At 42.1% G+C, this 13,690-nt stretch overlaps 1 protein-coding gene across 1 annotated transcript; it reads right to left on the reverse strand.

The window, feature by feature from the left end:
• Positions 1–9,151: 9,151 nt before the first annotated feature.
• On the reverse strand, positions 9,152–11,190 carry srxn1 (sulfiredoxin 1 homolog (S. cerevisiae)). Its single transcript, XM_020459468.2, has 2 exons — positions 10,802–11,190; positions 9,152–10,350 (listed from the first exon to the last, which is right to left on the reverse strand). Exons 1-2 carry the CDS (start codon positions 11,120–11,122, stop codon positions 10,141–10,143), a joined length of 531 nt encoding a protein of 176 aa, XP_020315057.1. The 5' UTR covers positions 11,123–11,190; the 3' UTR covers positions 9,152–10,140.
• Between the last annotated feature and the right edge of the window lie 2,500 nt (positions 11,191–13,690).

Here is a 13,690-nt window from a genome sequence, read left to right on the forward strand (position 1 = left end):
GTGACTTTTATTTTGTTTATCTTTACTTTTTTTTGTACAGAAAGTTCATATGATTATCACATTTGACCGCCAAGCACTTCTGGACATCAGATCGCCAGTTTCACCTCAATTTTGAATTCAAATACGTCTTCAACTCCAAATCAGCTGTTCCACTGTTCATACTGGATCCTATTATTTGTTCCATGGGCTACCAAAACGCTGCAGGTGTAGACGCCGGAGATGAGGTGGAGTCCTAGTGAAATTTAGGCAAAGAGAAAACTGAACGGCGCTCCTCTCCGTTCTATTGGCAAATGTTCCATCACTCGAGAATAAGATGGATGAGCTTCGTTCTAGTCTCCTATCAGAGAGACTTGAAAAGCAGCAATATTATATGTCTTACTGAAACGTGGCTGGATGAGGACGCTATGCACGTAGTACTCAGTGGATTCTCCATGCAGCCGCAGGATCAGACGCCGGCTTCGGGGTAGTCAAAAAGAGGTGGAGTGTGTTTTTTCCTAAATAACAACTGGTGTTCTGCTTCAAGTGTGAAGGAAATCTCGAGCTTTTGCTCACCTGATGTAGAATACCTCATGGTGAGCTGCAGACCGTTTTATCTACCAAGAAGGTTCGCATTCGTAATTATCACAGCTGTCTACATCGCTCCACAAGTCAATACCACTCTGACACTCAACAAACTGTATGGGGCCATAAAAAAACAAGAAACCGTTCACCGAGAGGCAGCGTTTCCGGTGGGTTAAGACTTTAACACGGGAAGACTTTAACACGGGAAGACTTAACACGGGAAGACTTAACACGGGAAGACTTAAAACCGTCCTACCTCACTTTTACCAACACGTCTCCTGCGCCACTAGGACTTCTAAAACTTTAGACCACTTTAATTCTACCCACAGAAACGCAAACAAGGTCCTCCCTCATCCTCCCTTTGGCAAATCTGACCTTGACTCCATTCTTCTGCTTCCTGTTTACAAACAAAAGTTCAAACTTTAAGTACCTATGATGTGCTCAATACAGAAGTGGTCGGAAGAAGCAGAAGCAAGGCTACAAGACTGCTTTGCTAGTTCAGACTGTGATATGTTCTGGGATTCATCCGATAGCATTGAGGAGTTTACCATAACAGTCACAGGCTTCATCAATACGTGCATAGACAATGTTTTCCCCACAGTGACTATAAGAGCGTATCCAAATCAAAAACCATGGATTACAGGCAATATCCGCACTGGGCTAAAGGCTAGAGTTACCGCTTACAATGAATGAGAGACAGACATGGATACATACAAGAAAGCCCGCTACGACCTCTGACGAGACATCAAACATGCAAAAGGACAATATAGGAGGACGGCTGAATCCTATTACACCGGCTCTGACGCTCATCGTATGTGGCAGGGCTTGCAGACGATAACGGGGGAAACAAAGGGAAACCCAGCCATGAGTTGTCCAGCGATGCAGAACTCCCAAACGAGCTAAATGCCTTTTATGCTCTCTTCGGGGAATATAACACTGCGCCTTGCATGAAAGCCCATGTTTTTATGGATGACTGTGTGATCTCGCTCTCCCTGGCCGATGTGAGCAAAACGTTTAAACAGGTTAACAATCACAAGGCCACCGGGTCAGACGGAATACCAGGGCACGTTCTCAAAGCATGCGCAGACCAGCTGGCAGGTGTCTTCACAGACATTATCAATCTGTCCTTGTCCCAGTCTGTAATCCCAACATGTTTCAACCTGACCACCAATGTCCATGTTCCCAAGAGCGCCAAGGTAACCTGCTTAAATTACTATCGCCCTGTAGCACTTGCATCTAAAATACTATGAAGTGGGCATAGAAAGGCTGGTCATAACACACATAAACACCATCATTCCAGACACCCTAGACCCACTCCAATTTGCAGACCGCCCCAACACTGCCCTCTCTCAACTGGATAAGAGGGGTAATAACTATGTAAAAATGCTCATAGACAACAGCTCAGTGTTCAACACCACAGTTCCCTCCAAGCTAGGGACCCTGGGACTGAACCCCTCCCTCCCTCTGCAACTGGACCCTGGACTTCCTAACAGGCATGTCCAAGGTGGCGAGGGTAGGCATCAACACCACCACGCTGACCCTCAATAAGGGGGCCCCTCAGGGGTGTGTGCTTAGTCCCCTCCTGTCCTCCCTGTTCACCCATGACTGTGTGGCCACGCACGACTCCAACACCATCATCAAGTTTGCTGACGACATGACGGTGGTATGCCTGATCACCGACCGCGATGAGTCAGTCTACAGGGAGGAGATCAGAGACTTAGCAATGTGTTGCCAGGACAACAAACTCTCCCTCAACTTCAGTAAGACTACAGAGTAGATGATAGATTATAGAAGAAAGAGGGGAGAGCATGTCCCCATCCACATTGACGGGGCTGTTGTGGAGTGGGTCGAGAGCTTCAAGTTCCTTGGCGTGCACATCACTAAAGACTTAACATGGTCCACACACACCCGCACAGTCATGAAGAGGGCACGGCAGGACCTTTTCCCCCTCAGGAGGCTGAAAATATTTGGTTTGGGCCCTCGGATCCTCAAAATGTTCTACAGTTTTGGATGGTCTATCAATATAGCCAGTCACTACGAAGATACAGGCATCCTTCCTAAGTCAGCTGCCGGAGAGAAAGGAAACCACTCAGGGAATTCAACATGAGTCCAATGGTGACTTTAAAACACTTGAAGTTTAATGGCTGTGCTAGAAAAAAACTGAGGATGGATCAACAACATTGTAGTTACTCCACAATAGTAACCTAAATGACAGAGTAAAAAGAAGGAAGCCTGTATAGAATAAAAAATATTCCAAAACATGCTTCCTGTTTGCAATAAGACACTCAAGTAAAACTGCAAAAAAGATATCAAAGAAATTAACTTCATGTCCTGAATACAAAGTGTTATGTTTGGGGAAAATCTAACACAACACTGAGTACCCCTCTTCATATTTTCAAGCATGGTGGCAGCTGCATTATGTTATGGGTATGCAGCTAAGCACAGCTAAGCATAAGAAAAATCATAGAAGAAAATCTGGTTCAGTCTGCTTTCCAACAGATACTGGGAGATAAATTATCCTTCAGCAGGACAACCTAAAACACAAGGACAAATATACACTGGAGTTGGTTTCCAAGCGAACATTGAATGTTCCTGAGTGGTCTAGTTACAGTTTTGACTTAAATCGGCTTGAAAATCTACGGCAATACTTGAAAATGGCTGTCTAGCAATGATCAACAACCAACTTGACAGAGCTTGAAGAATTCATAAAATAATAAGTTACAAATATTGTAGACTCCTGGTGTGCAGAGCTCTTAGAGACTTACCCAGAAAGACTCACATCTGTACACAATGCCAAAGGTGATTCTAACATTCAGGGTTGTGAATACTTATGTAAATGGGACATTTCGGTATTTTATTTTGAATAGATTTGCTAACATTTCTAAAAACCTGATTTCACTTTGTCATTATAGGGTATTGTGTGTAGATGGTTAAGAGATTCCTCTTGTGTTACTATTTTATTTTAATTTGTATTATTATTTTTAAACTGCCTGGTTCGGAAAGGCTCGTTAGCAAGCATTTCACGGTAAAGTCTACACCAGTTGTATTCAGCGCATGGAACAAATTACATTTGCTTTGATTCATTGTGTGACCTTTCACTTCGGAGCTTCCCAAAATGTGCAGCACTAAACCCATTATTTAGCTATCATCAAAACGATAATCACACAATTTAATCTAGGCTATTTATGTTTATTGAATACTTACTTTTCTCCATTGATTATTTTGAGCTGAGATAGTTAAGAAAGGTTTACACATTTTTGAAGAGAGAAGAGAGAAGGAACGTGGTCCTGCGTGACTGGCATGTTTGTCTGAAGTTTATGGTCCTGTCATCCGCTGAGGTTTGTTTTCTCACTGTCACAAACAGCTCCTGTAGGCCCAGTGGAAGAAGCTGTAGTCAGTGAGGTGGAGAGGTCTGTCTTATGTCGAAGAGAACCCCCGCCCAAACCCTTCAAATTTGATCCTCAAAATTTGCTAACATTGCTGACACAATATAAATCATCTGTCACAAATGAACAATTAATTTTTAAAAACATGTAATCAGTTAATAAAACATTTTTCATAATAATAGGTGTAGTCTGTATCAAGGACAACATTCTATTCTTTCTTGGTGAACTAAAAAAAATAAAAAATAACGTGATTTCTTTCCTAAAACCCATCTCCCTCAGTAGCTAACATACCCTCACCCCATGCTGAGAGGGTTTTCTTGGGCGGTGGGAGAAAGTGAAGTGTTGAGTAAATAAACGTTGAGCAGATGTCCGACTGACCGACCAGGGGTGAACCAGGGACACCCGTCCACTTTCTGGGGCCAGCTTTGACAAAACAAAGTGAGGACTGAGGCAAATGGGTGCTAGCCTAGAAACCCTGACTTTAAAACAGCCACCAGTCACCAGGGCAGCTTTCACAAACATGTCCCCACCACCTCCTGCCTGCCAACCGACACATCAAACCACTGGTATGTGCCTCAGCTGCATCAACAATGCTGACCCACCAGACATTCAAACCCACTATAAAGAAGCACTGACTGAGACCATTTTAAGCGTTATTTTAAGGACAGGGCATGACAAGTACAATGACACAAAATATGTTCTTACTTTACTATGACCTCATCAAGCAAAGTGGCACAGAATGCCTCTACAAAGACCCAAAATAAGTTTGTAAAAAAATATATAATATGCTGTATACCATTCTGTAAATACACTCTTCTTCCTAAAGAGAATTGAAGCAGGGAATTGTACAGGGAGCACTAATTAATAGAGTAATTTATTATCCATGGAAATAATCCGTGGTAATTGACAAAAATAGTGAGGTGTTTGAAATATGCCTTAATTGTCAGCATGTGGGTTGGTTAAGAGATGCTTATGAACAACAGTCATTTTTCACAGGATTTCTCAAGGCTCTTAATGTCCATCCGGAGGAAGTGTTCCCATTTATCCATGGTGGTGAGGTGACAGCTCATTGGTTTCACCACCTGCAGAGGCCCCTGTTATTCAGCCGGGGAATAACATGGGAACTGAGAAGCAGCGTAGAGTCAGAGAGGAGGTAACCTCAAACTGTCAAATATATATATTTCAGAGAGCATCCCTCACTAAGTCTCACTGAACTCTATAAAAAGGGTCAGGCGTAGGAACCAACTAAAGATGGACAAAAAGCCCATTCATGTGTAGTGTAGGATCTCAACATTGTTGTTGTTTTTGGAGATAAAGCAATACTATGGAGTGGGCATAGAAATTTAAGTATTGACTACAGAAGAGACCAACTACTTACTATATGTTTTAAGATAGAGATGTGACTTATCTTAAACTGTAAATACCCTACAACCACAGTTCAAAATCAGTTGACATTTGTAGTTTAAAATCAGTCTAATGTTCTAGCCGAGGCAGAATTATACATGAGTTTGCAATGCGGTCAAGAAAGCGTTGGAAACACTGGTCTGGCATGAATTACACGCCTGTGGTGGCCAGCAGTCGGAAGGAATTCCTGATAGGGAGCCCTGGAGAGGCATAACCCCTCAGCCGAACAAACAGGGCTACATCCAAATGGCACCCTATTCCCTATATAGTGCACTCCTTTTGACCACAGCCCTATGGGCCCTGGTCAAAAGGAGTGCACTATAGGCCTATAGGAAATAGGGTGCCATTTAGGACACAGCTCAGGCCTCAAAAGGACTTGGACGTAATCCCTCCCTAAGTGGAACAAATGGGTGAGCTGGTTTACCGTCCGGAGGTCACTGCTCACCTGTTTTATTGAGACTCACTCTGCAAGGCAATAAGGATCAAGAAGAGCAATTAAAGACTCCTGTTTGGAGTTGGGTACAGGGAGGAAAGGAGAAATTACACGGTTCTTAGAGGAACTTTTTTTATTTCACAACTGGAATGGATCATGTTGCAGAACCACCAGTGATCAAGAAGTTAACATAGAACACATGAACCACTGCATTACTAGAGATTACTAATTCAAAATGTATTGTTGGCTATTTAGGAGCAACAACAGAAAGAGCAAGAATGAGAAAGAATGGGACCACACTGTCTCTAAATAAACACTTCCTTCAACTTTCCACCTGATCCCCATATCGTCTTTAAAACCTCAAAGATACAGCATCTAGCACCCATGGAATGAACCCCCTAAAGTAACAGGTGCAATCTGTCATGGATGTTAAGAAAAAAAATTCTGAACAAGGATTTTGCGTGTCAAGAACCCTGTGAGGATATGGTTACTTCCAGGCAGTGAGGGAGCAACAGGAAATCGTCTCACACGCGACGATTCTTTGGAGAAATTTAGTCCTTTAGGTCTATTCAGCAAAAGCTGCCCCCAGTCTCCCTTCACTTCCTCCACGGCTGCAGAGGGAGGCGAAGAGGCAGGTCTGAGCTTGCAAAGACTAGAGATATGGATGGATGGAGACCCTTATCTTGGTGTTTTATTTTTTTCTAGGGAGTTTTTCCTAGCCACCGTGCTTCTACACCTGCATTGCTTGCTGTTTGGGGTTTTAGGCTGGGTTTCTGTACAGCTGATGTACGAAGGGCTATATAAATACATTTGATTTAATTAAGATGGTACTTTTTGGAGAAATGTTCTCTGGTCTGATGAAACAAAAAATAGAACTGTTTGGCCATAAACTTCTGACCCACTGGGAATGTGATGAAAGAAATAAAAGCTTAAATAAATTATTCTCTCTACTATTATTCTGACATTTCACATTCTTAAAATAAAGTGGTGATCCTAACTGGCCAAAGACAGGTCATTTTTACTGGGATTAAATGTCAGGAATTGTGAAAAACTGAGTTTAAATGTATTTGGCAAACTTCCGACTTCAACTGTACATACAGTGCCTTGCGAAGGTATTCGGCCCCCTTGAACTTTGCGACCTTTTGCCACATTTCAGGCTTCAAACATAAAGATATAAAACTGTATTTTTTTGTGAGGAATCAACAACAAGTGGGACACAATCATGAAGTGGAACGACATTTATTGGATATTTCAAACTTTTTTAACAAATCAAAAACTGAAAAATTGGGCGTGCAAAATTATTCAGCCCCTTTACTTTCAGTGCAGCAAACTCTCTCCAGAAGTTCAGTGAGGATCTCTGAATGATCCAATGTTGACCTAAATGACTAATGATGATAAATACAATCCACCTGTGTGTAATCAAGTCTCTGTATAAATGCACCTGCACTGTGATAGTCTCAGAGGTCCGTTAAAAGCGCAGAGAGCATCATGAAGAACAAGGAACACACCAGGCAGGTCCGAGATACTGTTGTGAAGAAGTTTAAAGCCGGATTTGGATACAAAAAGATTTCCCAAGCTTTAAACATCCCAAGGAGCACTGTGCAAGCGATAATATTGAAATGGAAGGAGTATCAGACCACTGCAAATCTACCAAGACCTGGCCGTCCCTCTAAACTTTCAGCTCATACAAGGAGAAGACTGATCAGAGATGCAGCCAAGAGGCCCATGATCACTCTGGATGAACTGCAGAGATCTACAGCTGAGGTGGGAGACTCTGTCCATAGGACAACAATCAGTCGTATATTGCACAAATCTGGCCTTTATGGAAGAGTGGCAAGAAGAAAGCCATTTCTTAAAGATATCCATAAAAAGCGTTGTTTAAAGTTTGCCACAAGCCACCTGGGAGACACACCAAACATGTGGAAGAAGGTGCTCTGGTCAGATGAAATCAAAATTGAACTTTTTGGCAACAATGCAAAACGTTATGTTTGGCGTAAAAGCAACACAGCTCATCACCCTGAACACACCATCCCCACTGTCAAAAGTTGTTGTTGGCAGCATCATGGTTTGGGCCTGCTTTTCTTCAGCAGGGACAGGGAAGATGGTTAAAATTGATGGGAAGATGGATGGAGCCAAATACAGGTCCGTTCTGGAAGAAAACCTGATGGAGTCTGCAAAAGACCTGAGACTGGGACGGAGATTTGTCTTCCAACAAGACAATGATCCAAAACATAAAGCAAAATCTACAATGGAATGGTTCAAAAATAAACATATCCAGGTGTTAGAATGGCCAAGTCAAAGTCCAGACCTGTATCCAATCGAGAATCTGTGGAAAGAACTGAAAACTGCTGTTCACAAATGCTCTCCATCCAACCTCACAAAGCTGTTTTGCAAGGAGGAATGGGAAAAAATTTCAGTCTCTCGATGTGCAAAACTGATAGAGACATACCCCAAGCGACTTACAGCTGTAATCGCAGCAAAAGGTGGCGCTACAAAGTATTGACTTAAGGGGGCTGAATAATTTTACACGCCCAATTTTTCAGTTTTTGATTTGTTAAAAAAGTTTGAAATATCCAATAAATGTCGTTCCACTTCATGATTGTGTCCCACTTGTTGTTGATTCTTCACAAGAAAATACAGTTTTATATCTTTATGTTTGAAGCCTGAAATGTGGCAAAAGTTCGCAAAGTTCAAGGGGGCCGAATACTTTCGCAAGGCACTGTAAACCTGCATACCAAAGTGATGCACTTCTTTGTCCTTGAAGAGACTATACTGAACTTTTTTCTCTGGAGATATACAGAACTATTGCCCCTAAATGGACATAAATAACATCCAGAAATGACCCCATTAGACAGAAACATGTCAAGACATATTTAGAAATCAAAGAGCAAAAGAAAAATGGGACCTTGTTGTGAAGGTTTTCTTCCTTATGAATTCACCTTCGGCCACACATCCCCTGAGAAAGCTAAAAATACTCCTCATCCCTCGCCCACTATGGCAAACACAACCTAGAGGAGGTTACGAGGTTAACAAAAGGCGTCCTTTTTACAGACTTTGGTTGGCTGGGTAAGACCAATGGCCAGCCACAGAGAGGAAGGGGGCATGCATACCTCAAAATAGCATCCTGTAGTGTGGAGCGAGTTAATCCTGTTTTTTTTTTAAACTATTTTTTCAGTAAGTCTGGAGCTTGGACGCACTCTGTTCTTATGGAATCTGACCCTTGACCTCTTCTCGTCATCCTGTCCATGAGCTCATATCACGGACTAATGGAGACGCAGGGCCATATTCTGACTTTAGATTTGTGTGGTTAACTCAAGTTTTCGTTTAAATCTTCCATTGACTTCAATAAATTATTTAAGTCTTGTTGTTGAATTTACACTGTCTTTAATTGCATCATAATCATTTAACTTAACATTTACATTGCAGATAGAAACACCAGCCAGTATAGAATACAAGCAAGTTTACAACTTCAAATTAAGTTAATCTCTTCATTAATCTTTAAAAAAATTCTATACATGATATATAATTTAATTGGGGCTATTTGTATGTAGAAATATAATGTTCCAGCTTTCAGCGTCTAAGGTGATACATGAGGGAAATTAATTTAATGTCATGATATAAAACCGTCACATCTCCACCTGCTGGCCAGTACTTACAAACAATTATGACTGAAACCCCTGATCTGCATACACTGAGGGTACAAAACATTAGGAACACCTCCCTAATATTGACTCCCCTTTTCCACTCAGAACAGCCTTAATTCGTCAGGGCATGGACTCTACAAGGTGTCAAAAGCATTCCACAGGGCTGTTGGCCCATATGCTTCCCACAGTTGTGTCAAGCTAGCTGGATGTCCTTTGGGTGGTGGACCATTCTTGATACACACAGGAAACAGCTGAGCGTGAAAAAAACAGCAACTTTGCAGTTCTTGACACACTCAAGTTGGTGCACCAGGCATCTACCACCACTTAAATATTTTGTCTTGCCCATTCACGCTCTAAATGGCACACATACGCAACCCATGTCTCAATTGTCCTCTTCATCTGCACTGATTGAAGTGGATTTAACAAGTGACATCAATAAGGGATCATAGCTTTCACCTGGTCAGTCTATGTCATGGAAAGAGCAGGTGTTCCTAATGTTTTGTACACTCCGTGTAGAGTATACCCACATATACAGTCCTCATACTGACTATGACTCAAAAACAGTCCTCAGTTAATTAAACTTTTTTAAAACCTTTATTTCACTAGGAACACATTCTTATTTTCAACTGCCTTGTTCAGGGGGCAGAACGACAGACTTGTGGTTACTAGTACAACACTCTAACCGCTAGGCTACCCTACCACCCCAACTTCTTCAATGTAGGTCTGGGGTTGAAGAGCCCAAGTAAGTGCGTAGGTCTGCAACATTTGATTTGAAGATCTTTGCTGGAATGGTGTTCATTTTCAACCGTTTGTATGCCTCAAACCGGTGACAGCCTCCAAAGGAGTAGTAGTAATTCCCTCCTTCCATGCCCTTGATCCAGAGTATATCAATAGGAGGAACAATGCTGATGTCTGTAGATTCCTATGAGGAAAAATAATAAGTGAGGATATATTGTCACACATTCTTACCTGCAATAAGACCAACCACACAGACAACCGGTAAAGTAAGTTAAAATACAATTTTATTCAGCACTCTTGCTTGTCTGGTGAAAATGTCCAAACAAATTAATGGCGTTAATAATCTCAGACCGTGAACCAGAGGTATCAGTCTGATTGTCAGGCAATCTGCAGAGCTGCCTCCAGAACAAGATTCATGACGAAAAAACGCTAACCTGCTTTTGATACATTAAACATGGAAAAAATGTAATTCCCCCTAGAGGGTTCAAGGCTTACAAATACAGTAGCCTAGTCTGTCAGATGTTTCCCAATCAACAAGAGAATCTTCACAATTTTATTTTCTGCAATCTGTTTTAACATCAGCACTTATCTGAACTCTATGGTTTGATCTTGGCAAAACTAGGACACATTTTTACCTGGATTGTACCCATAAGGCTCTGAACTTTGGACTCATCTAGTAGAGGAGGGATTGGTCGTATGATAACTTCCATTGGCACGTTATGAACTTCCTCGACGTTGTCCGAGTGAATAGACCTATTTTCAATGTTCTTCTCGCTGTCCATTCTATTAAGAGAGATGTTCAACTGTCTGATAGGTAAACATGTGTGGTTTCCACTGCACCCACTCCTTAACAATCGAAATGTGTAATTTAGTTGGAGCCGTACGGTTTTGTAAACGAGGAAGTAGTGTAAACTCATGCGTAGTGGCGCATGCAGCTTTCCATTCGCCAACACCATTGTGTAACCCAGGATATATCACCGTTTCCAATGGGAACAGATTAGTCACAGTGAACATAACAAACAAGGAGGGGCGGAGTCAAGCACGAGCTAGCGATATTCTATTGGCGCGTTCTAGCATATTTTCATGTTTCCGTTAGGTAACGCCTACTCTGTGAAGTGCTCGTGTTCAATAACTAAATTCGCCCTGGCAAAGGGTAAAATCTACACAATTTAGTCCACTCTGTTCGTAACAGATTGTAGTTTTGGGACAGAAAACTGTATTGAGATTCAACGTTTCATTGATGAGAAAATTAACATTAATGTCGGGCACTGGGCTTCCTCTCATCACCATATTTGGTAGTGAGTGGAAACGCCAACCGGATGCTTCACACTTATACATCTGGTGAAATATCTGGATCATTGTTCTGTGTCGCCAGTTTGTAGCACAATGAGCCAGATATTTTACAGGCTGTGTAAATGTGAATCATCCAGTTGGCGTTTCCACTCATTACCAAATATGGTGATGAGATGAAGCCCAGTGGCCAGCATGCGAGAAGATGGATTTTGCACGACATTGTGCACATTTTCTCATTGAAGAAACATTTGATCTCCATACAGTTTTGTTTCCAAAATTACAAATTGTAGTAAACAGAGTGGACTGCGTTTTGTAGACTTTACACTTTTCCAAAGTTGAAAAAAAGTTGCGTTGTTTAGGAGTGTGAGGGAGAATTTAGTTTTTGCACACGCGCACTTTACAGTAGGCGTTCTCTAACGGAAATATGCAAATAAATGCTAGATCGCACCAATAGGATCTCACTAGCTCGTGCTTGACTCTTCCAACCTCTTTGCTTGTTCCGGCCACTATGATTAATTTGCTCCCATTGTGACCAGAGCCTGTCGTTAATCTTGTGTTAATTATGACAAATATTTGCTTGTAGTCCTAAAACCCGGAAATTAGTTACTTCTGGTTCGTTCATCCATCCCTATGGGAAAAATGAATGGGAAAGAATAGGGTTTCGGAATAAATGCTAAAAATAAGGTCTGAGATTAACACAGGTTTATGAGATTTTATACGTGTTGTTCTATGAGGCAATAGCAGTCAGTTAACATAACCATTATGAAGCCTTTATGGGATTTGTTTAAAAAAAATAATTATAACATAAATTCTTCAAAATTCACAAAAAGTGATGTTAGCTGATGAAGATTATCTCATAGAACAAAACGTATAAAATCCCCTAAACCTGTGTTTAACACATGCCTTATTTTCATTTATCTAAAAACCCTACCAAAAAGCCATTCATTTCCCCGTAGGCTTTGTCCAACAAACCATGGTGGAGTTAGTGCCTACAAAAAGACGCCATTCTAGCCTGCTGATCATGCCAGTGGGCACAGGTTTCCATTAACCCGGGTTCATTCAACAAAAGCAATGTCGCAAAAAAAAAATGTATTGCAACATGTGTAATAGACACGGCAGATATAGGAGACATTTTCCAAAGATCAACATTTTTATTTGTTCGACAGGGTATGTTTTTTCTTTTAACTTTTTTATTACGAGAAATTATGGTAGAAATTGTGTTTTTCAAATCAATTATGAATGCTGAATACTTTTTAAGGTATGTGGGGAATGTAATCAATCAAATGTATCTATAAAGCCCTTTTTACAGCAGCCGATTTCACAAAGTGCTATACAGAAACTCATGCTAAAACCCCAAACAGCAAGCAATGCAGATGTAGAAGCACGGTGGCTAGGAAAAACTCCCTAGAAAGGCAGGAACCTAGGAAGAAACCTAGAGAGGAACCAGGCTCTGAGGGATGAGGGGTGGCGAGTCCTCTTCTGGCTGTGCCGGGTTGAGATTCTAACAGTATATGGCCAAGATGTTCAAACGTTCATAGATGACCAGCAGGGTCAAATAATAATAATAATAATCACAGTGGTTGTAGAGGGTGCAACAGGTCAGCACTTCAGGAGTAAATGTCAGCCAAGCTTTCAGAGAGAGTCAAAACAGCAGGTCCGGGACATGGTAGCATGTCCGGTGAACAGGTCAGGGTTCCATAGCCGCAGGCAGAACAATTGAAACTGGAGCAGCAGCATGACCAGGTGGACTGAGGACTGCAAGGAGACATTAGGCCTGGCAGTCCTGAGGCAAGGTCCCAGGGCTCAAGTCCTCCGGGAGGGGAGGGAGAGGGAGAGAAACAGAATTAGAGCGAGCGTACTTAAATTCACACAGGACACCGGATAAGACAGGAGAAATACTCCAGATATAACAGACTGACCTTAGCCCCGCGACAGATAAACTATTACAGCATAAATATTGGAGGCTGAGACAGGAGGGGTAGGGAGACGCTGTGGCCCCGTCTGACAATAACCCCGGACAAGGCCAGGCAGGCAGGCTATAAACCACCCACTTTACCAAAGCACAGCCCCCACACCACTTGAGGGATATCTTCAAACCACCAACTTACTACCCTGAGACAAGGCTGAGTATAGCCCACAAAGATCTCCCCCACGGCACGAACCCGAGACGGGCCCCAGCCCAGACAGGAAGATCACGTCAGTGATTCAACCCCCTCAAGAGACGCACCCCT

Source organism: Oncorhynchus kisutch, linkage group LG24 (genome assembly GCF_002021735.2).
Source record: "Oncorhynchus kisutch isolate 150728-3 linkage group LG24, Okis_V2, whole genome shotgun sequence".
NCBI lineage: Eukaryota > Metazoa > Chordata > Actinopteri > Salmoniformes > Salmonidae > Oncorhynchus > Oncorhynchus kisutch.

Bases quoted from the DNA above. Each gene is read 5' to 3' on its own strand.
- srxn1 (XM_020459468.2), bottom strand. From the start codon at position 11,122: ATGGTGTTGGCGAATGGAAAGCTGCATGCGCCACTACGCATGAGTTTA. The intron at 10,351-10,801 runs GTAAAAATGTGT...TTTTCCTCATAG, and splicing joins GCCTTATGGGTACAATCCAG to GAATCTACAGACATCAGCAT.